The sequence below is a fragment of the Ceratotherium simum genome, chromosome 30, assembly GCF_057802395.1.
Source record: "Ceratotherium simum simum isolate JZ-2026a chromosome 30, ASM5780239v1, whole genome shotgun sequence".
Lineage (NCBI taxonomy): Eukaryota > Metazoa > Chordata > Mammalia > Perissodactyla > Rhinocerotidae > Ceratotherium > Ceratotherium simum.
In genome coordinates, this window is record NC_141929.1 from 18,673,521 (window position 1) to 18,694,683 (window position 21,163).

Consider the following 21,163-nt stretch of genomic DNA (forward strand, 5'->3'; position numbering starts at 1 on the left):
CCCTCACTGCTCTACTCATACTGAAATTTCCTCAAAAACACTATGCTCTTACCTATGTCAGTTCCTTCATACGTGCTAGTCTCTCTGACTATAATAGTCTTCTCTCACTCTTCAACTAGTAAATTCCTATTCAGCCTTTAGGGCTCAGTTTAAATGTCATCTCCATCAAAAAGCCACTAATGTTGTGGTAATTCTGTTACAGCAGCAAAAGGAAACTAATGTGCAAGGGATACAGGAGATAAGGGACTGAACACAAAAGAGAGGCAAAGCATGACGGGAAAAAGGTGAAGGGAGATCCTGGATGAGAGCCCTGTGGAAGGTAACTAGTCCAGACAGAGAAGACTCAGAGAGGGGAGTCTCCAAGAAGACAAAACAGATAGATTATCTGGTGTCTCTTAATGTATTAAAAGGAGACTTAAACAACTAGGGGAGAATTTGAGAATAGATTAGTGATAAGCACATAAAAAACTAAGCAGACAAACAAAACAGACAGTTGTTAATTCTAAGAAGTACAAAAGTTGTATAAAAAAAGAAAAGTAGTTATAGTATACTACACAGCTCAACTGTAAATAATAATTACATAGTCAGAAGAATATAAACACTGAATATTGATCTAACCAAAATTAAGCTATTAGTATTAAGGAGATGGGAAGTATACTTGGGGGAATGATGGCAGGGTTTTGAAAGAGAACAACATCCTGTTTCATACATGGTGAGGTGTTGATAGATGATGTCTCAAACAGAAAAATTACGAAGATGCTGTATATGCATTATAGTAGAAATATAGAGGTGAATACTAGAAGAAACCCACTAAAAGAGTTCAAAGTGGTTGCTTCTGGGGATGGGAAATGCAGTGGAATGGCGAAAGGACTGCTACTTTTCTCTATAAGCCTTATAGACCTACTTGACTCTTTAAACTATGTGCATGTATAATTTTATTTTAAAAATTAGAAAATATAAATTAAAAACTAATACCATGCTCAGCATAATAATTAACTTTTTTCTATTAATGAGGACTTAGAGAACATAATTGGGGAAATGAATCTAAAACTTCATCGCAAAGTCTGCATCTCTAAGGTGTCTCCAGCTTCAAGAACTATTCTGTATTTTAAGTCCTGAGGTGAAGTACTCTTAGCACTCTGGTACAAAGCTCTTTTCCACAGAGAATTTCACATTTTCTTTAGAGTTTTACTTAAACTTTCTGTGCAATGTTTTCCTCTGATATTATAAATTATTTGAAACAGCTGACAATATTATTCAATGTCAGCAGTATACTACAACTGTTTCAGAAAAATGGTAAGAAAATGAATTTCTCTGGAAAAGAATCTGTAAGGTTTAACCTCGAAGTCTAACCTCCTCAATCTCCACAAAGGCACAGTCTAGTCTCAATCAGGTTTTAAAGACAAATGCTCAAGATCAATAATTCACTCTTACTCGAAGGGAAATGGATACCAAAGTAGCAGAAACATCTTATTTCTTACCACCTGCTCCTTCCAAAATGCCCCGGACTACTGCCTGAACACCACTGGGTCTAATCAACCTTTCGGAGAGCAGCTGCCCACATAGACGCCGAAGCCAAGCTGGGGCTCGACACCTAACTTGTGTCTTCACATCTGTGCAGGACTAAAAAAGGAAGGGAAAGGTATGAATTGAATGTCAGTGAAATAGACAGGATATGTAGAAATTATTAAAATATATATATATATATACACTGAGTCATATTTACAATTAACAGTATGCTACACAGACTTTAGAAGAGCAACTTTTTTCCAAAAAAAAAAGACTCCTTTACAAACCCGTCTTCAACATTTCTTAAGAATGTAGAAATACAGTAAAACTTCAAGTGAATTTTCAAACCCAGAAATAGACAAACACATCAGTGAATAAAATATAGATTTGGGGAAGACAAAGTTAACGTAACCAATCTCTGAATGCAGTCCTTCCAATCAAATCTTGCTATCCTAGAGGGAACATTACTCCCCTCTAGGATAGTTCACAACAGTGAGAGGGCACTCCAGCCCTGCCTCCATGGTCTTAGCTACTCCGATGCCTTGTGACACAGCAGTTTCAAGAAGGGTTAGATTTCTTCAAGGACTCCTTTCTGAGAGCTCTGTGGAGCCACCATTAACAAAACAGACTTGGTGTCCCTTATTTTGGGTCTAGAATGCAAACTATGTTGCTGTCAATCACTGTATTTGACTACACATAAAGGCATAGTTAAATAAGCATAAAAATTAGTGACAGAAACACTTCGTCCTAACTAGCCTATCCTCTCTCTTTTATTTAAAGAAGATGAATAATTACCATTTATTGAGCGGGTTATGGCGTGCCCAGCACTGCGCTAAGTACCTTCCACATAACCTCAAAAGGGAATTACAGGGAGAGCACTGTTATTATTCCCATCTTATGGGCAAGGAAACTAAGGGATGGAAAGGTTTACTGATTCACACCACTGCACGTGGGGGTTGAATCCTGGTATGCCTAACTCCAGAGCCTCTGCTTTTCACCACATTCTCATCATTATGACGCATTTGGTTTCATCTGGCAAGCTGCGGACTCATTCAGAGAAGCAGAGTGTGAAGCCAGAGGGCCCTAATGGGAAGCTATAGTAATATTCTGAGGACAAGATGAAAATGACTTCAACTAGGAGGTATCTTTGCAGGCAGCTTCAGCTGGTCCTTTTCCTGACCTACAGCCAGTTCCTTTGGCCCTTCACACTTTACTCACCTAGATTCATTACTAAAATTTAGGTACTAAAAGCAAAAAGATAATTCCATCTACAGCATCAAATTAAATCATTTCAGGTAACTAATTATTTTTAAGGAAAAAAAGAAACTATCTTGGGGCCAGCCTGGTGGTGTAGCGGTTAAGTGCACGCGCTCTGCTGCTGGCGGCCCGGGTTGGGATCCTGGGCGCGCACCAAAGCACTACTTGTCAGGCCATGCTGTGGCAGCGTCCCATATAAAGTGGAGGAAGATGGGCACAGATGTTAGTCCAGGGCCAGTCTTCCTCAGCAAAAAGAGGAGGATTGGCATGGATGTTAGCTCAGGGCTGATCTTCCTCACACACAAAAAAGAAACTATCTTATGCCCAGTAAAATACATACTATTATGTTTTTCCAAAGGAGCTAAGAATAGTCCCAATAATAGTTCTAATTTTAATTTCTTGACTTCAAATACTCCATTCAAAGAATAAGATGTCCACATATTGCTGCCAAAGGAATGTATTGTCAAACAGCCAAATTTTAAAGAAAAAAAAGATCCAGTTTCAGAATAAATAAAATATATTTTAAATAAAACTGCCATATTCTTGGGAAAAGTGTCCATCATTCCATTAAAAGAAAAAGCCTTTTAAATTACCCTAAGGGTCAGAGTAACTCAGTTTTTTGTTTTGTTTTTTTTTTGTGAGGAAGATCAGCCATGAGCTAACATCCATGCCAATCCTCCTCTTTTTGCTGAGGAAGACCGGCCCTGAGCTAACATCTATTGCCAATCCTCCTCCTTTTCTTCCCCCCTTTTTCTCCCCAATGCCCCAGTAGATAGTTGTATGTCATAGTTGCACATCCTTCTAGTTGCTGTATGTGGCACGCGGCCTCAGCATGGCCGGACAAGTGGTGCGTAGGTGCGTGCCCAGGATCTGAACCCAGCCCGCCAGTAGCAGAGCGTGCGCACTTAACCACTAAGCCATGGGGCTGGCCCCAACTCAGTTTTAAAAATACCATTTAATGATCTAAAAGATGAAATAAGATTTAACTAGATTATCGAATTTCCCAGGAGAAGAAGGCAGCACACCACACATCATCATTAATGAATGATTCACCCACCAGAGTCCCCAGTCCTGAATACCTGGGGTGGTCCTCCCTGGAGGATAAGTAATTCTCGGACTGCTAATGGTTGATATATTTGATCCAAGATGTTTCTCAAGGCCTCTCTAGACAGGGCTCTTTCCTCTTCGGTTAACACCTAAAAGAAACACGTACTTGGCTTTAGCAGAATACAAACCATGCAGGCAACAGAAGGTAATGTTTCACAATAGCATACAAAGACACTTGTGAGGGGAGAGGAGGGAAGGCTTCTTTCCCCTCTTGATTTCCTTCCACGTGGAGGAAGCTATAACACTGAAACACTCCTGGCCCTCTCTCTACCCCTCACTCACTTCTGGGCAGATCTTACTGACTTATTGCTGAGTTTGGAGTAAACTTACTTACTGGTGAGTTTTGGCATGCATAGCTCAGCTCACCCCTCTTCTATGTCTTGGGAGCGAGTGCACATTCGTTTCTGCCTTCCTTGTTGTAGATTTTAGAGCTATATCCCCCGCCATGGGGTGGAAAGTGCTGCAGTTTTCCAGCACTCCTTAGAACTGGGTGAGTAGTAAGTATCTCTAATTCTGGAATGCACTTTTAGAAGGCCCATTTGTCTCCTTCTATAAGCTATATCCTCTGACTTTGGATTTATGAGTAATAGAGGTGATATTTTGACTTTTCATCTCTCTTACTCTGTTAACTGTCTTTTAATTCATTCAGAACTTGGGCAGCAAAGAGGGGTGCTATTGCTTGGGCCGCCTTGAGCCTCAAAGTACTGTCCCCCTGCGATAACTCAGTAAAGCAGTCAGGGTCCTGCCCATTACCATTTAGCTAACTGAGGTACAGGTGCTGCTTAGAGCAGCAGCTATTGCTGGGACCTGTCCAGCTTTATAACGTGCACCCACTGTGTTTCCCCTTCTGTCAACTTCTTCACCTGCCTTCCCACTTGGTCCTTTCCTTGGAAACACTTGTGTGTTTCCCTTGTCTTTTCTCTCTCCTGCCCGAGACCCCTGGGGCACTGCTTAGACCCAGTAATAGCAACAAGACCTGTCAATCCAGACCCCCCATCTCAGGGAAGTGCAGGCAGCAGGCACTGATTGAATTGTCAAGATTCATACCCTGTCGAAAAGAGCACAGTGCTCTGCTCCACATGACATAAAGGCACTGAGGAAGCTCATAATTTTGTGTCACTGCTTGGATGATAGTGGCTTTTAAGCAAATGTTTGTGAATATAGGCAGGAGAGAGAAGAGAAAAGAAGAACAAACAGAAAAGGAACAAGTTGCTGGCCGGCCCCGTGGCGTAGCAATTAAGTGTGCGCGCTCTGCTGCTGGTGGCCTGCGTTGGGATCCTGGGCACGCACCGATGCACCGCTTGTCAGGCCATGCTGTGGCGGCGTCCCATATAAAGTGGAGGAAGATGGGCACAGATGTTAGCCCAGGGCCAGTCTTCCTCAGCAAAAAGAGGAGGATTGGCATGGATGTTAGCTCAGGGCTGATCTTCCTCACAAAAAAAAAGGAACAAGTTGGAAGATGACATAGGAAGGTGACAGAGAAATGAGGCAGGTAGGCATTATGAAATCTGGCTGCAAAGGCTAAGGAATTACCCTGCATATGAGCTGTGCTGACCTTCAATGCATCTATCATAACAGCTTCTTCTGGCTAGGTTCCTACGCTGATGTGGGTGGTCCTCTCGTGGGGGAGTAGTGGTCTCTGCTATGTTATAATTGTGAGTCTGGTCTCCCCACTTAATATGTGAGCTGTTGGAGAAAAGGACCATGTTTTATGCTTCTGTAACCTCCATGGCACCTTTATAGTCCAGGTACTCAAATCCTTACTGCCTGAGTGTCAGCAAAACTCAGGCATATACCCCTAACCTACTAATAACAACGAACATTGACTGAATTATCTGCGTACCAGGTGCTTTACCCACCTTATCTCATTTAATCCTCCCAAGAACTTAATGAAGGAGGGATGACTAGTTCAATACTAATATTAGTAGTAATTACTTTTTGATGAGCACTACTGGGGATTGAGCTAGGCACTTTAATACATTATCCTTAATCCTCACAACCACCTTCCGAGGCAGGTATTATTATACACATTTTTTTTTTTTTTTTGTGAGGAAGATCAGCCCTGAGCTAACATCCATGCTAATCCTCCTCTTTTTGCTGAGGAAGACTGGCTCTGAGCTAACATCTATTGCCAATCCTCCTCCTTCCCCCCCCCAAAGCCCCAGTAGATAGTTGTACGTCATAGTTGCACGTCCTTCTAGTTGCTGTATATGGGACACGGCCTCAGCATGGCTGGAGAAGCGGTGCCTCGGTGCGCGCCCGGGATCCGAACCCGGGCCGCCAGTAGCGAAGCGCGCGCACTTAACCGCTAAGCCACAGGGCCGGCCCTATACACATTTTATAAAAGAGGAAACAGAGACTCAAAGAAATAGCCTGCAATAGCTGTTCCACAAAATGACAAGAAGGGACAGGTGAAATGGATTCTCCAGGCGTGCAAAGGACTAGCATCTAACAAATGAAAGCTCCAATCCCCTAAAAAGATTCATTTATTCACTAGATATGCTTTGGCATTCAGTAGGAATTCTACATCTTTATATCAGCCTGTTTCCAAAGAACTAAGAGTTGTCTTTTATAAAAACCACACACAAATATATACACATATTCATATAGACTCACACAGACACACACACACATGGTCTCTCTCTCTCAACGTATGTTTACCTCTTCCTCAGGTTTTAGTGGTTTTCTCTTGGTTGGGCAGAACCCCAGTTGGCACAGGCCTGCAGCAATATCCCCAAAATGGCGGCAGAAAATCAAGCTCCCCAGAGATGCATGCTGAGCAACATTTAGGAGGACCCTGCAACTGGTGTACAGTCTCCGGGTTGCATCCGGGGCAACATCAAGACATACCACATCTTGAACAACAGCCCCGAACTCCGTCCTATATCTCAAAGGGACTCCAACACCAGGCATGAGATAGGGGCAGACACCCAAGGTGACTACAAACTGCAAGACTGACTGGACAGTCTTCTGCTGTGAGATACTAAGTGTATCTGGGCTCAGAGCAGGAGCAGCTTCTGGAGTCCTAGGGTTGGGTTTACCCGGATTGAAATCAGCTGCAAGGTGGATCATGGTTTCCTTCAAGCACAACAGCAACAGTAAGGTTTGAGAGGTAAAACTCCAGGTGACATCCACAGAATTTTGTGCCCATTCTGCCTTATTAGCAATTTCATCCCTTAGGAGTTTCAATTTCTTCCAGTGAGGATCCTTCAGCAATTTGTCCTCCAAAGCAGACAGGTTAGATTTTAAAGTAGCCAACAAGATATCATGTTTTGTGATCTGCAGTGAACTTGAGCCTGATCCTTTTGAAGAAAAAAAAGAGGTTATATACATGGAAAACAAATTGCACTTCCCTCTGCGTGGAATGCCTTGCCTACTCCGGTTCATCCTCTGAGGCCTGGCTCAGATGAAATTGCCTCTGGAAAGCCTCCCCCAATTTTGCCACACCAGCCCAGGCAGAATTCAAGACCACATTTCCTGCCTTCCCATAGCACTTGGGATGTAGTCAGAATAGTGTACCTAACACATTATACTTCATCTAGTTTGTTCTATTCCCCTCGTGTTCTGAGGGCAGAGGCCATGTCTTAGTCATCTTACTGGGCTTAAACTATAGCCAGAACAGAAATTTTAACAGTTGAACATTGACCACAGGAGATTCTTTCAGTCAAACTGTTCTAGGTGCGAGGTATAAAGCATTGAACAAAACAAAGTCCTTCCCCCATGGAACTTACATTCTAGTGAGGCAGATGACAAAATATAGCTATAGGGTTCAGAGAGATTAATTTAATCACATTCCTCCAAAACAGGGATTCTCAATTTTTCCCGACCTTTCCTAAAATGGTCTTTACTGCCCTCTACTGGTGAAGGAGTTCTTATACACTCTCAGCAGTGGACATGCATGAGGACTCCCTCCTCGAAACACTCTCCTCTCTTGGCTTCTGGAACACTGCTCTTTCTCGGTTTTCCTCCTACCTTAAAGGCCATCTCTTCGAGGTCTCCTCTGCTAGCTCCTTTTCCTCTACCAGTTATCTAAATGCTCCAGGGCTTGTCCTGAACTCTGCATTCTCTTCCTCCATAATCTTATTCATGCCCAGGTCTTTAAAAACCATCTATAAGCTAACAACTCCCAAATTCATATCTCCAGCCCATGTCTACCCTCTAAGTTCCAGAGATATATTTCCAACTGCTACATGAAATCTCCACCTGGATGTTTCTTAGGCATCTCAAATTCAACACATTCAAAATAGAACTCTTAAGACCCCGAATAGCTAAAGGAATCCTGAGAAAAAAGAACAAAGCTGGAGGTATCACACTCCCTGATTTCAAAATATACTACAAAGCTATAGTAACCAAAACAGCATGGTACTGGCACAAAAACAGACACACAGATCAATGGAATAGAATCGAAAGCCCAGAAATAAACCCACACATCTATGGACAGCTAATCTTTGACAAAGGAGCCAAGAACATACAATGGGGAAAAGAAAGTCTCTTCAACAAATGGTGTTGGGAAAACTGGATAGCCATATGCAAAAAAATGAAAGTAGACTCTTACCTTACACCATACACAAAAATTAACTCCAAATGGATTAAAGACTTGAATGTAAGACCTGAAACTGTGAAAGTTCTAGAAGAAAACATAGGCAGTATGCTCTTCGACATCAGTCTTAGCAACATCTTTTCAAACACCACATCTGACCGGGCAAGAGAAACAATAGAAAAAATAAACAAATGGGACTACATCAAACTAAAAGCTTCTGCACAGCAAAGGAAACCATCAACAAAACGAAAAGACAACCTAACAATTGGGAGAAGATATTTGCAAACCATACATCTGATAAGGGCTTAATCTCCAAAATATATAAAGAACTCATGCATCTCAACAACAAAAACTACCAACCCAATTAAAAATGGGCAAAAGACCTGAACAGACATTTCTCCAAAGAAGATATACAGATGGCCAACAGACACATGAAAAGATGTTCAAAATCACTAACTATCAGGGAAATGCAAATCAAAACTACAATGAGATATCACCTCACGCCCGTCAGAATGGCTTTAATTAACAAGACAGGAAACAACATGTGTTGGAGAGGTTGTGGAGAGAAGGGAACTCTCATACACTGCTGGTGGGAGTGCAAACTGGTGCAGCCACTATGGAAAACAGTATGGAGATTCCTCAAAAAATCAACGATAGAACTACCATATGATCCAGCTATTCCACTGTTGGGTATTTATCCAAAGAACTTGAAAACACCAATTTGCAAAGGTACATGCACCCCTGTGTTCACTGCAGCCTTATTCACGATAGCCAAGACTTGGAAGCAACCTAAGTGCCCACCAAGGGACGAATGGATAAAAAAGCTGTGGTATATATACACAATGGAATACTACTCAGCCATAAGAAACGATGAAATCCAGCCATTTGTGACAACATGGATGGACACTGAGGGCATGATGCAAAGTGAAATAAGTCAGAGGGAGAAGGTCAAATACCGTATGATTTCCTTCATTAAGTAGTAGATAATAACAACAATAAACAAACACATAGGGACAGAGATTGGATTGGTGGTTACCAGAGGGGAAGGGGGGAGGGAGGAGGGTGAAAGGGATAATTGGGTACATGTGTGTGGTGATGGGTTGTAATTAGTATTTTGGTGGTGAACATGATGTAATCTATGCAGAAATAGAAGTACAATGATGTACACCTGAAATTTTTACAATGTTATAAACCAATGTTACTGCAATAAACAAAAAATTTAAAAAAAAACAAAAAAAACAAAATAGAACTCTTGATTCTCACCAATACCTCCCACCCCCTGCTGCAATCCAACCTGGTTACATCTCCATTCTTTTCCTCATCTCCCTTATCCAATCCATCATCAAGCCTTGTCTGTTTTGCTTACCAAATGGTTCTCAAATTCATCCATTTTTCTCCATCTAACCACTACAATCTTTGTCTAAGCCATGATCATCTTTAAACTAAACTATGGCAACAGCCTCTTAACTGGTTTCCCTGCTTACACTCCTCCTCTCCCAAAAATCTATGTTCTATACATCAGAAAAAAAGACCTTCTTAATACTTAAAATAGATTTCATTGGTGGACGTGCACACACATTCCTGATATGTATATATACCTAAGAGTGGAAATGCTGAGTCATAAGTATCTGGAAATCTCAATTTACATACTATCTGCTCAGAGGTGGCCTTTCTTGACCAGTCTAACTGGCCCCACACTGTTAACTCTGTGATAGCATCCAGTATCTTTTCTCCATAGTACTTAGCACAATCAGTAATTATTTCACTTGTGTTTCTTTTCATTTTTTTTAAATTTTTTGTTTATTGCAGTAACTTGTGTTTATTTTATTTCTTCTCTACTAGAGTTTAAACTTAATGAGGATAGGCATCATGTCTCTTTTGTAGTGCTTTGCACAGTATATAAACACCAAACGAATATTTGTTAGTTGATTGAGTAAAAGAATGAATGAAAAGAGTAGTTAAAAAAGATTTCCTTAAAACTCCTATAAGAACAACTCTCCCACAGACAAAAACTATCAACTCTGGATAAAATGTAAAAAGCAACTACCTGAAGACATCTGAAGGTGAAAAAAGTGAGCAAAAACTGGGAAATGATTGGCATTCGTCAGTTGCTAAACACCAGCGATAAAGAGAAAATCTTGAAAGCAGCCAGAAAAATATGACACATGTTTACATACAAGGGATCGATGCTATGAATGACTTCAAACTTATCATCACAAACAATGAATGCTAAAAGACAGTAGAAAAATATCTTTCAAGTGCTAACCAAAAAAAAAAAAAAAAACCCAAAAAGCTATCAACCCAGAATTCTATATCCAGTAAAAATAACTTTCAAAAATGAAAGTAAGGGGCCAGCCCTGTGGGATAGTGATTAAATTCGGTGCACTCCACTTCAGCAGCCCAGGTTTGGTTCCTGGGTGTGGATCTACAACAGGCCATGCTGTGGTGGCGACTCACATACAAAATAGAGGAAGATTGGCACAGATGTTAGCTCAGGGCTAATCTTCCTCAGCAAAAAAAAAAGTAAAATGAAGACATTTTCAGATCAATGACAACTAAAAGAACTGACTGCCAGCAGATGTGCGCTACAAAGAAATGTTAAAGGAAGTTCTTCAAGCTGAAGGAAAATAATACTAGATGGAAACTTGGATCTTCAGGAAGGAATGAAGCAAATCAGAAATGGTAGGGGCCGGCCCAGTGGCGCAAGCGGTTAGGTGCGCACGCTCCGCTGCAGCGCCCCGGGGTTCACCGGTTCAGATCCTGGGTGCGCACTGATGCACTGCTTGGCAAGCCATGCTGTGGCGGCGTCCCATATAAAATGGAGGAAGATGGGCATAGATGTTAGCCCGGGGCCAGTCTTCCTCAGCAAAAAAAGAGGAGGATTAGCAGATGTTAGCTCAGGGCCAATCTTCCTCACAAAAAAAAAAAAAGAAAAGAAAAGAAAAGAAAAAAGAAATGGTAAATATGTGGGTAAATATAAAAGACTGATTTTTTCCTCTTAATTTTTTAAAATACATATAATTGTCTAAAGCAAAATTTATAAAATTGTATTATGGGATTTATAACTTTTATAGATATAATAAACATGAAAACTATAGCATAAAGCCTAAGCAGGGGGGCTATAAAAGGACCCTTATAGATGCAAGGTTCTTCCATGTTATGTGAAGTAGTACACTATCAATCTTAAGAAGACTGTGAAAAATTAAGGATGTATATTGTAATTCCAGGATGACTACTAAAAATATAATGCAAAAAGGAAAGTTATGGTTATAAAACCATAATAAAATGTTGAAAATATAAATGAATATAAGCAGCAACAGACTTCAAAACTAAAGTTAATATATTTTCTAAGAAACAAATTAGAAAGGATCAAAACATAATTGATGATAACTAAAAGGGTGTTCAACAGTGCATTATTTATAATAGTGTAAATTTAGAAATACACGTCCAATAACAGGGGATTGGTTGAGAACATTATGGTCTACCTGTATCTAACATACTATATGTATGTATAATATTTATTATTTATTGTCTCTCCACCAACTAGACTAAAAGCTCCTTGAGGACAAAGATGTTGCTCTGTTTCGTTCACTACTGTATTCCCTTTGCCTGGAACAAGGCCTGTCTGCCACGTAGTAGCTGTTCAAAATAAGTAGTTGTTGAATGAACGAATAATGGAATATTTGCAGTCATTAAATTATGTTGAACATTATTTAATGACATGTTCATTAAATATATTCTAAAGTGAACAAAGAGTATGAAACTATATGAGCAGATATGAACAGTGTACAGAAAAAGAAATGCAAATGATGTTTAAACATGAAACTATGATCAACCCTGCTCATAAGAGAAAAGGAAATTAAAACTATACTGAACTAGCACTTCCCATCTATCAATTGGCTAAAAGCCCAAACTTTTATAACACATTTTGTGGCAAGGTTTTGGGGAAACACACTCTCTCATACATTGCTAGTAAGAACTAAAATGATACTTCCCTAAGGAGAGAAATTTGGCAATATCTAGCAAAATTACATAGGCATTTAACCTTTGGCCCAGCAATCTCACTTTTAGGGATCCATCCTATAGATAAATACACAGGCAAAAAAACAAAATGACATGTACACAAGGCTATTCATTGTGGTGCTTCTTATATTAACAAAAGATTTGAAATAATCCAAATGTCCATTAATAGAGAACTGACTGAATAAACAATGGTATACCCATATAATGCAATACTTGTAAAAGGGAAAGAGGAGGATTTCTACGTACCACTACCTAGTGATCTAGGTACATTTAAAAAGTAAGGTGTAGAAGAATGTATATAGTATGCTACCTTTTGTGTAAGGATGGGAGGAAATATGACATATTATTTGCTTTTATTTTTAAATAAGAGGTAGTGGAAAAATAAATTAAAAGGTAACTAAAATGAGTTTATCTACAGAAAGAAGGAGAAAATAGTGGGGAGTTTTGAAACCCTGTATATGTTTTTCATAGTTAAAAAAATTTAAATCAAAAAGAAAATTCAAAATAATTCCTAAAAATCAAAAACAAACAAATGAACCTAATAATTCTATACTCTATGTCCAAGGTGGCCAAACTACAACCTGCAGGTCAAATCTGGCCCACCACCTATTCCTATAAATAAAGTTTTATTGGAAGACAGTCATGCCCACTTATTTACATATTATCTATGGCTGCTTTCAAGTCCAGTAGTTGTTATAGAGACTGTATGGGTCACAGAGCCCAAAATATTTACTATCTGCCCCTTTACAGAAAAAGTTTGCAGGGCCGGCCCAGTGGCGTAGTGGTTAAGTTCATGTGCTCTGCTTTGGCGGCCCAGGGTTCTCGGGTTTGGATCCTGGGCATGGACCTCCACACTGTTCATCAAGCCATGCTGTGGCGGCATCCCATATACAAAATAGAGGAAGATGGGCACAGATGTAGCTCAGGGCTAATCTTCCTCACCAAAAAGAGGAAGACTGGCAACGGATTTTAGCTCAGTGCCAATCTTCCTCACCAAAAAAAAAACAATTTGCAGACTCCTGCTCTATATCAAGTTAGCATCATAACCACACAGATAATTATTTCAAGTGACTTGAAATAAAGAACTTTGACTGTACATCCTGAGGACAAAAAAAACAAACAAAAATCCCTTAAACACTTGGTTTGTTGATGGTGGTAATGTAGAATTTGTTATTTAAAAATATTGGGGCCAGCCTGATGGCACAAGCGGTTAAGTGCACGCCCTCCACTGTGGCGGGCCGGGGTTCGCAGGTTCGGATGCCAGGCATGCACGGACGCACTGCTTGTCAAGCCACGCTATGGCAGCATCCCATATAAAGTAGAGGAAGATGGGAACGGATGTTAGCTCAGAGCCAATCTTCCTCAGCAAAAAAAAAGAGGAGGATTAGCATCAGATGTTAGCTCAGGGCTGATGTTCCTCACAAAAAAAAAGAAAAAAGAAAAAAGAAGAGGAACAAAATATTATATTCATGTATGAGTATATATGAATGTGTGATTATATATTTATATGTATGTGTGTATATATGTATATATATTAAATAAGTACAAAGTTACATTAATTTCATTAGGAACCAATATTTTCAGGTAAAAGAAATACAAATATAAAAATATAAAATTAGTATAGAAGAACTGCCAGGTGGACAAACATGTGATAAAGAATCTAGGTCATGGTATACGGGTTTTCACTGTAAAATTCCTTTAACTTTTCTATAAGCTTGAAAATTTCCATAATGAAATGTTAGGAAAGATTTGAACTCCATAATATTTCATGTTAACTGGGAATATCAGTAAGAACTCTCGATTTGTTTTTCAAAAACAAATATCTGTTTGTTTTTTGAAAATTCACATATTTCCTAGCTCTAATCATTGAAAAAGTCTGGAAGCAATGACACTTCAGCAGCAATGAATATCCCCAGTGTCCATATTGTGGTCTCTAAATACCACTTCTCCTTAAAGAGAGCTGTTTTCAAGAATGGGGCAAGAAATGTATAAGATGAGTCTGGGACATCATGTCATGTCTGAAAGCAAGGAAGCTATGAAAGACTACTACAGTCATGTCAAAGGGCCCAAGAGCCAACTTGAAGTGGCTCCCAAGGCCACAAAGGAGACATTCTGAGTATCAAGAATAATGAGTATAATAATTGAAACATATCATATATACAAAAAAATCTACTAGTTCATAATAAAACAAACAAAAAATCGCTTCATTTGCTACCTTTGGAAATTGCTAAAACACTTATTATTCTGAAAATTGATTAATAAAGGAACAGTATGAACCTAAATGTATTAAAATATATGCATTACATATGTATACACACACACACAAACAAAAAGGGTTTCAAAGGTTATACCTCAAAGTATTAATAGTGATGGTCTCTGGGTGGTAGGGTTATGAGTGATTTTTCTTTTCTGCTTAATTATATTTAAATTTGTTTTCTACAGTGAATATGTATTGTTTCTGTACTTAAAAAGTTATTTTAAGGTTATAAAATAGTAGGTAGTATATGAGACCATTTGTGTCAAGAAGAAAAATAATATTTCCCAAAATGTAATCTCTGGGTAGTGGGATTAAAGATCATTTTAATTTTCTTCTTCTAGTTTCTCCATATTTTTTCTAGCTTTACTATAAGGAACATTAACTAGTTCTATAAAAAGAAAAAGGAACAATGACACTGTTCTTTAAAAATAATGAGAATTAGGGCCGGCCTCGTGGCTTAGCAGTTAAGTGCCGTGCTCCGCTGCTGGCGGCCTGGGTTTGGATCCCGGGCACGCACCAACGCACCGCTTGTCCAGCCATGCTGAGGCCCCGTCCCACGTGCAGCAACTAGAAGGATGTGCAGCTATGACATACAACTATCTACTGGGGCTTTGGGGGAAGAAAAAATAAATAAATAAAATTAGAAAAAAAAAAAATAATGAGACTCAGAAAAGTAAGAATTTTCCAGTACTTCTCTAGGACTGACCAGGGCGAGTGTTCTGACCCACTGGCATGAATATCTGGTTCCTTTGGCTAATATATACCTAAAAAGGAAATGAGTACTCTCATAGCTTGTTGCCACTAACCATTAACATCACTAACAACCTCTTAAGTGACTTCCTGATCTTTGAACCCAAACATGGGACACAAAGAAAGAGATTTAAAACAAAAACTATTAGCTAATTTTTTCAAGAGCCCCTTAATAAAGCAGTCTTCTCTGCCCTCTACTGGTGATAAAAATAAAATCTTCTTGAAAATAAATAAAGGCATTCCCTTAAAGTAGTTCTCAATGTGTGATACAGGGACTCAGGTTTCAAGGAGTTTCCCAAGATTCTCTCAGGGAGTCTGCAAGGTCAAAACTATTTTCATATTAATACTAAGACATTATTTGCCTTTTATGCTCTCATTCTCTCATGAGCCTACCAAGTATGAAAAGTTCATTGAGTTCAGATTCCATATTGCAACTAACCTTTAAGAAATTACCTCTTGTTGAGTTTTAGTACAGTGTAAAAGAAGAATATATGCAATTATCTGAAAAGGTGATTGAATTCTCCTCCCTTTTCCAACTACGTATCTGCATGAGTCTAGATTTTCTTCATCTATTTCAATCAAAACAACCTATCCTGACAGATTGAATGGAGAAGCAAATATGAAAATCCAGCTGTCTTCTAATAAGCCAGACATTAAATAAATTTGCAAAAATGTAAAACAATGTCACTCTTCCTGCTAAGTTATTTTATTTTGCAAAATATATTTTTCATTAAGAATGTCACCATGGGGGCTGGCCCAGTGGCGTAGTGGTTAAGTTCACATGCTCCGCTTTGGTGGCCTGGGGTTCACAGGTTCAGACCCTGGGCACGACCTATGCACCACACATCAAGCCATGCTGTGGCGTCGTCCTGCATACGAAATAGAGGAAGATGGGCACAGATGTTAGCTCAGGGCCAATCTTCCTCACCAAAAAAAAAAGAATGTCACTATGTTAACAGGTAATGGGTTTATTATTGTTATTTTTAAATAAATTCAAAAGGTTTCTCTTAAGGTCTTAATTTCTAATATAGTAGATATTGATACATATAACCCACATAAAGCTCTTTTAAGTCCTCAACAATTTTTTTTTTTTGGCTGAGGAAGTTTCCCCCTGAGCTAACATCTGCGCCAATCTTCCTCTACTTTGTATGTGGGTTGCCGCCACAGCATGGCCACCGTCAACTGGTATATGTCCGTGCCCGGGAACTGAACCTGGGCCGCTGAAGCAGAGCATGCCAAACTTAATGACTAGGCCATGGCACTGGCCCCCTCAACAATTTTTAAGAGTGTAAAAGAGTGCTGAAACCAAAAAGTTTGAGATCTGCTGCCTTAAAACAATGTTTTCCAAATTTCAGTCACATAGCGCTTCCACAATTTTTGCCATTTACCTGAGTACAAGCTGTATTGTTATTTGCTTTATTTGTTTAATTATTTCTTCAAATTAAATCATTTTTTAAAACTTAAATTAGTAATAGCTAGTACATTTTTCTAAGTGCTTTATGTCTTTAATTCAACCCTCACAACAACTCTGTGAGGTAGAGAGTGTTATACTGTTATTCTTATTTCCAGATGAGGAAACTAAGGTTAAGCTACTTGCCCTAGGGCATATTCAACTGGCAGTCTGGCTCCAGAGCCCATGCTCTCCTCACTGCACACTATTCAGCCTCAAATGTTTCTCTACATACCACCTACAGCCAGGCCTATCACACTTAGGGAAATGCCGCCCTCATGAACAGCACTATCTGTTCTTCCCATTCACCAATTTAAATGTCTACGCTTTGTGACATTTAAAATCAGACGTCACGGTTTGTGTGGTACTTTTTTGTGTGTGTGAGGAAGCTCAGCCCTGAGCTAACACTTGCTGCCAATCCTCCTCTTTTTTGCTGAGGAAGATTGGCCCTGGGCTAACACCCGTGCCCAACTTCCTCTACTTTATGTGGGAGGCCTGCCACAGCGTGGCTTGAGGAGCGGTGTGTATGTCCAGGCCCAGGATCCGAACCTGCGAACCCCAGGCCACCAGAAGTGGAGCATGCGCACTTAACCGCTACGCCACTGGGCCAGCCCCATGTGTGGTGCTTTTTGAGCTCGAAGCGCAAGAGCCGGCCCTGGTGGCGTAGCGGTTAAGTGTGCGCGCTCCACTGCTGGCGGCCTGGGTTCAGATCCGGGGCATGCACCAATGCACCGCCTGTCAGGCCATGCTGTGGTGGTGTCCCATATAAAGTGGAGGAAGATGGGCACGGATGTTAGCCCAGGGCCAGTCTTCCTCAGCAAAAAGAGGAGGATTGGCAGATGTTAGCTCAGGGCTGATCTTCCTCACACACACACAAAAAAGTTCGAAGCGCAAAGCAAGATGACATGCAAGAATAAGTGTGATACAGCTTCATTATTTACAACTTATAGGAATTTTCAGCTCCTTCTCCCCCGTGTAATTCAAATTTAATGACAGAGTTCAGTGAATCTATATTTAGTATTTTTTAGGAAAACTATTGCTGAGATGGCCCCCATTTTTTACAAACAAAACTCACTAAAATTGACAAACCCCTTTCAAATTGTTCTTACATAATTCCTAACGCTGTAGGTGGAGATATTATTATTTGCCCCATGACTGAGAATAGAAATGGAAGATAGGGGAAGAGAAGAAGCTTAATGCAGCACAACTTTTGATGGATCAAAAGTGAAAGTTTGTTGGTATCTTCCTTCCTTTCTATGTAATTTCCACCTAGACTCAATTCCTCTTCCTCATGTGGCCTTCCACAGCCCTACCCCTGGATAACTCCTTCTCTATCCAGTTGATTGTACCGTCTATTCACCATGAGTGTTATCCTGCCATGTTGAATATCTTTCGGTCTATATGTCTAGTACCACCACCTCCCCAAATGGACAAGATGCTTGAGAGCACAAGTTGTTATATATTTTTGTATCTCCAATAGCACTGAGGATAAAATACTACATACAGTTGTCTCTCAGTAAATATTACCTCAAAGGTAGTCATTTTAAAGACAGATCAAAAAAAGTTTAAGCTGGATGTAATTTTAACCAATACTTTCATCCCATCTCCTCAATACCCTCTGTCCAACAAGGACATGTGAATACTCATTATGCACAGGTATTTTTTTTTTTTAAGCTTTTTTAATTTTTTTTTTTCTTTTCCCCAAAGCCCCAGTAGACAGTTGTATGTCATAGTTGTACATCCTTCTAGTTGCTGTATGTGGGACACGGCCTCAGCATGGCCGGAGAAGCAGTGCGTCGGTGCACACCCGGGATCCGAACCCGGGCCGCCAGCAGCGGAGTGTGCGCACTTAACCGCTAAGCCACGGGGCCGGCCAGCACAGGTAGTTTTTAATTCCCTCAGCAGCTCACATGATAAAGCAGCAGGCATATTCACACAATATGGAATAGACTATGTGTGCAAAATATTATCATTTTACCACACCACTTAAATTATTCTTTTTAAATAGGTATGCTTGTAGTTAAATGACTACATGTATGCAACTCCACCACATACTCTTCGAGATTTAGAGAGGGTCTTCTATAAATGAAGTATATGTGCTTTGTGATAGATGATTACTTTCAGATTTTTTGCTTATTTAATGATGTTCTCAGTCATGTTCTAGATAGCTGCAGTTGCTAGACAAGTGACCTCTCGATTAGCAAGTTAAAACTGTATTTTGCAGTTTAATTCTTCACTGGAGCCATGTAGTATAGTTACCATAATACAGTGGAAGACGCCACAGTTCAAATCCTAGCTCTGCCACTTACTAGATTGACATTAGACAATTTCCAGTGTACCTGAGCCTTGGTTCCTTCATCTGTAAAACGTAATACAAGTAATACCTATCTCATGGGATTGTTGTGAGGATGAAATGATATATATGTAAACAGCATACTACGGGGACTGATACTTAGTAGGCACTCAATTGCTATTATTAATAACTTCTTTCACTTCCCCCAGGTACGGTGCAACGTACAACAGAGGTTTTGCAGTTTAGGGCGTGTCTCAAAATTTGAGACTTGGGGTTTTTTTGTTTTGTTTTGTTTTTGTGAGGAAGAGTAGCCCTGAGCTAACATCTGTTGCCAATCCTCCTTTTTTTTTTTTGCTGAGGAAGATTGGCCGTGAGCTAACAGCTGCGCCTATCTTCCTCTATTTTACGTGGGATACCTGCCACAGCACTGCCTGGTAAGCGGTGTGTAAGTGTGCGCCCGGGATCCGAACCTGCAAACCTGGGGCTGCTGAGGCGGAGCACGTGAACCTAACCACTACGCCACCTGGGCCAGGCCCAAAATTTGAGGCTTGGAATATCACCTCAGGCCCTTTATGGACCTTACCTTGCTCACCCTACAAACCCCTTCCTCCAAAATATACACTCCATTTGCAAGCAGGATCTTTTTTCTTCTCTCCTTTCTCAAAGCTCCAGACAACATCAGAGGCTCCATACTGAATTAATTTGCCTTGGTCTGAGCAGGGGGTTCGCTAGACCTCGGTTCTAGGTCTGTGTTCTGCCCCCAATTTGACCACCTGATCTTGGGCAGGTTCCTGACTACCTTCAGTGAACCTAGGGTGCCCCCAGCTGTTAAAGGGGCGCGTCAGGCTAAACCACTCCCAAGGTCCCTTCAGATTCTAAATTGGGAAGATCTCAACTCACTACAAAAGATTAAAAGTGACTGTAAATCCCTCCCACAGACTGTAAATCCCTAAATACTCTCCCCAAACCCAGCTCACACGTCACTGCTTCCTTCTTCTGGACTCCCTGGCATTTTGTGCAAATCGGTGTCCACTTCGGACCCCGCGCCCTCAAGAGGCTGGCCCTCACGTTATACACCACGAGCGCCTCCTGTCTCTGAGCTGTTTCCGCATCCCCGCCTTCGAGGGCTGCAGTGAGGACGGAGTGAAACCACGTACCCAGGCGCCTAGCAGGTGCCCGGCACAAGGTAAGTGCTCAAGAGACACTGGTTACTATCGCTATTCAACGGATCCCATCCCTCCTTGAGCCTCGGTCTCCTCAAGAGACAGACAATGCCCAAAGCCCCCAAGAGCGGGGCGGAGCGGCCGCAGGGAGGAGGTCCTGGGGAGGGCCTGAGGGGCGCACGCTGCGGGAGGCAGGGCAGCCCTGCAAGACTGGCGGCCCTGAGAGTCCCGGGAGCAGCCCGGCGCCGATATCCGGCCTCTCACCTCCCGGGCTCAGCAGCAGCTTCAACGCCTCCAGAATCCGCTCCAGACCGCGTGTTTCCAGAGCGCCGCCATCCGCGGCCTGTCGGGGGGTCGCCATAACTGGAGTGGAACGCGCCACTTGCGACTTGCTCAGGCGCCTCGGCGGACCGGCACCGGCGCCATGTTGAGTGTGGCGGAAGGCTATGGGGGCGGGGCCTGCGGCGAGGGGCGGGGCCAATTCGGTCGGGAACGCCCCCTTGACAAATAAGTATTTCCGGAGCCCCCACTTACTCCTCTGGAAAAACAAGAACATAGCCAGCACAACCTGCCTACACGCACAATTTCAGAAACTCAATATGATTAACTGCTATATAAAGAAGAAGGAAGAGAGAAGTAGTTTATCATGAAATAAAAGTATTTCAGTATGAAAATATTCAGGTACGGAAATACTGAAAGACATAGTGAAGTAAACAGATGCTGCATCTACCTATAGTGAAGTTCGGATACGTAAAACAATATTCGACTGAATATTGTTGAATTTCTTTATTAGTGATATTTAAAAATAAGTGCT

The 21,163-nt window shown here is 40.9% G+C and overlaps 1 protein-coding gene across 2 annotated transcripts in view; it reads right to left on the reverse strand.

Moving 5' to 3' along the window:
* Window positions 1-20,747, reverse strand: part of TANGO6 (transport and golgi organization 6 homolog) — a 179,799-nt gene extending 159,052 nt beyond the window's left edge. For both annotated transcript variants that reach the window (XM_004431770.3, XM_087420026.1), the window contains exons 1-4: window positions 20,614-20,747; window positions 6,535-7,175; window positions 3,846-3,962; window positions 1,482-1,623 (exon numbers count right to left, since the gene is read on the reverse strand). In XM_004431770.3, coding sequence (XP_004431827.1) covers window positions 1,482-1,623; window positions 3,846-3,962; window positions 6,535-7,175; window positions 20,614-20,710 — 997 coding nt within the window. In that variant the 5' untranslated portion in view covers window positions 20,711-20,747. The remainder of the gene's footprint in view (window positions 1-1,481; window positions 1,624-3,845; window positions 3,963-6,534; window positions 7,176-20,613) is intronic.
* Between the last annotated feature and the right edge of the window lie 416 nt (window positions 20,748-21,163).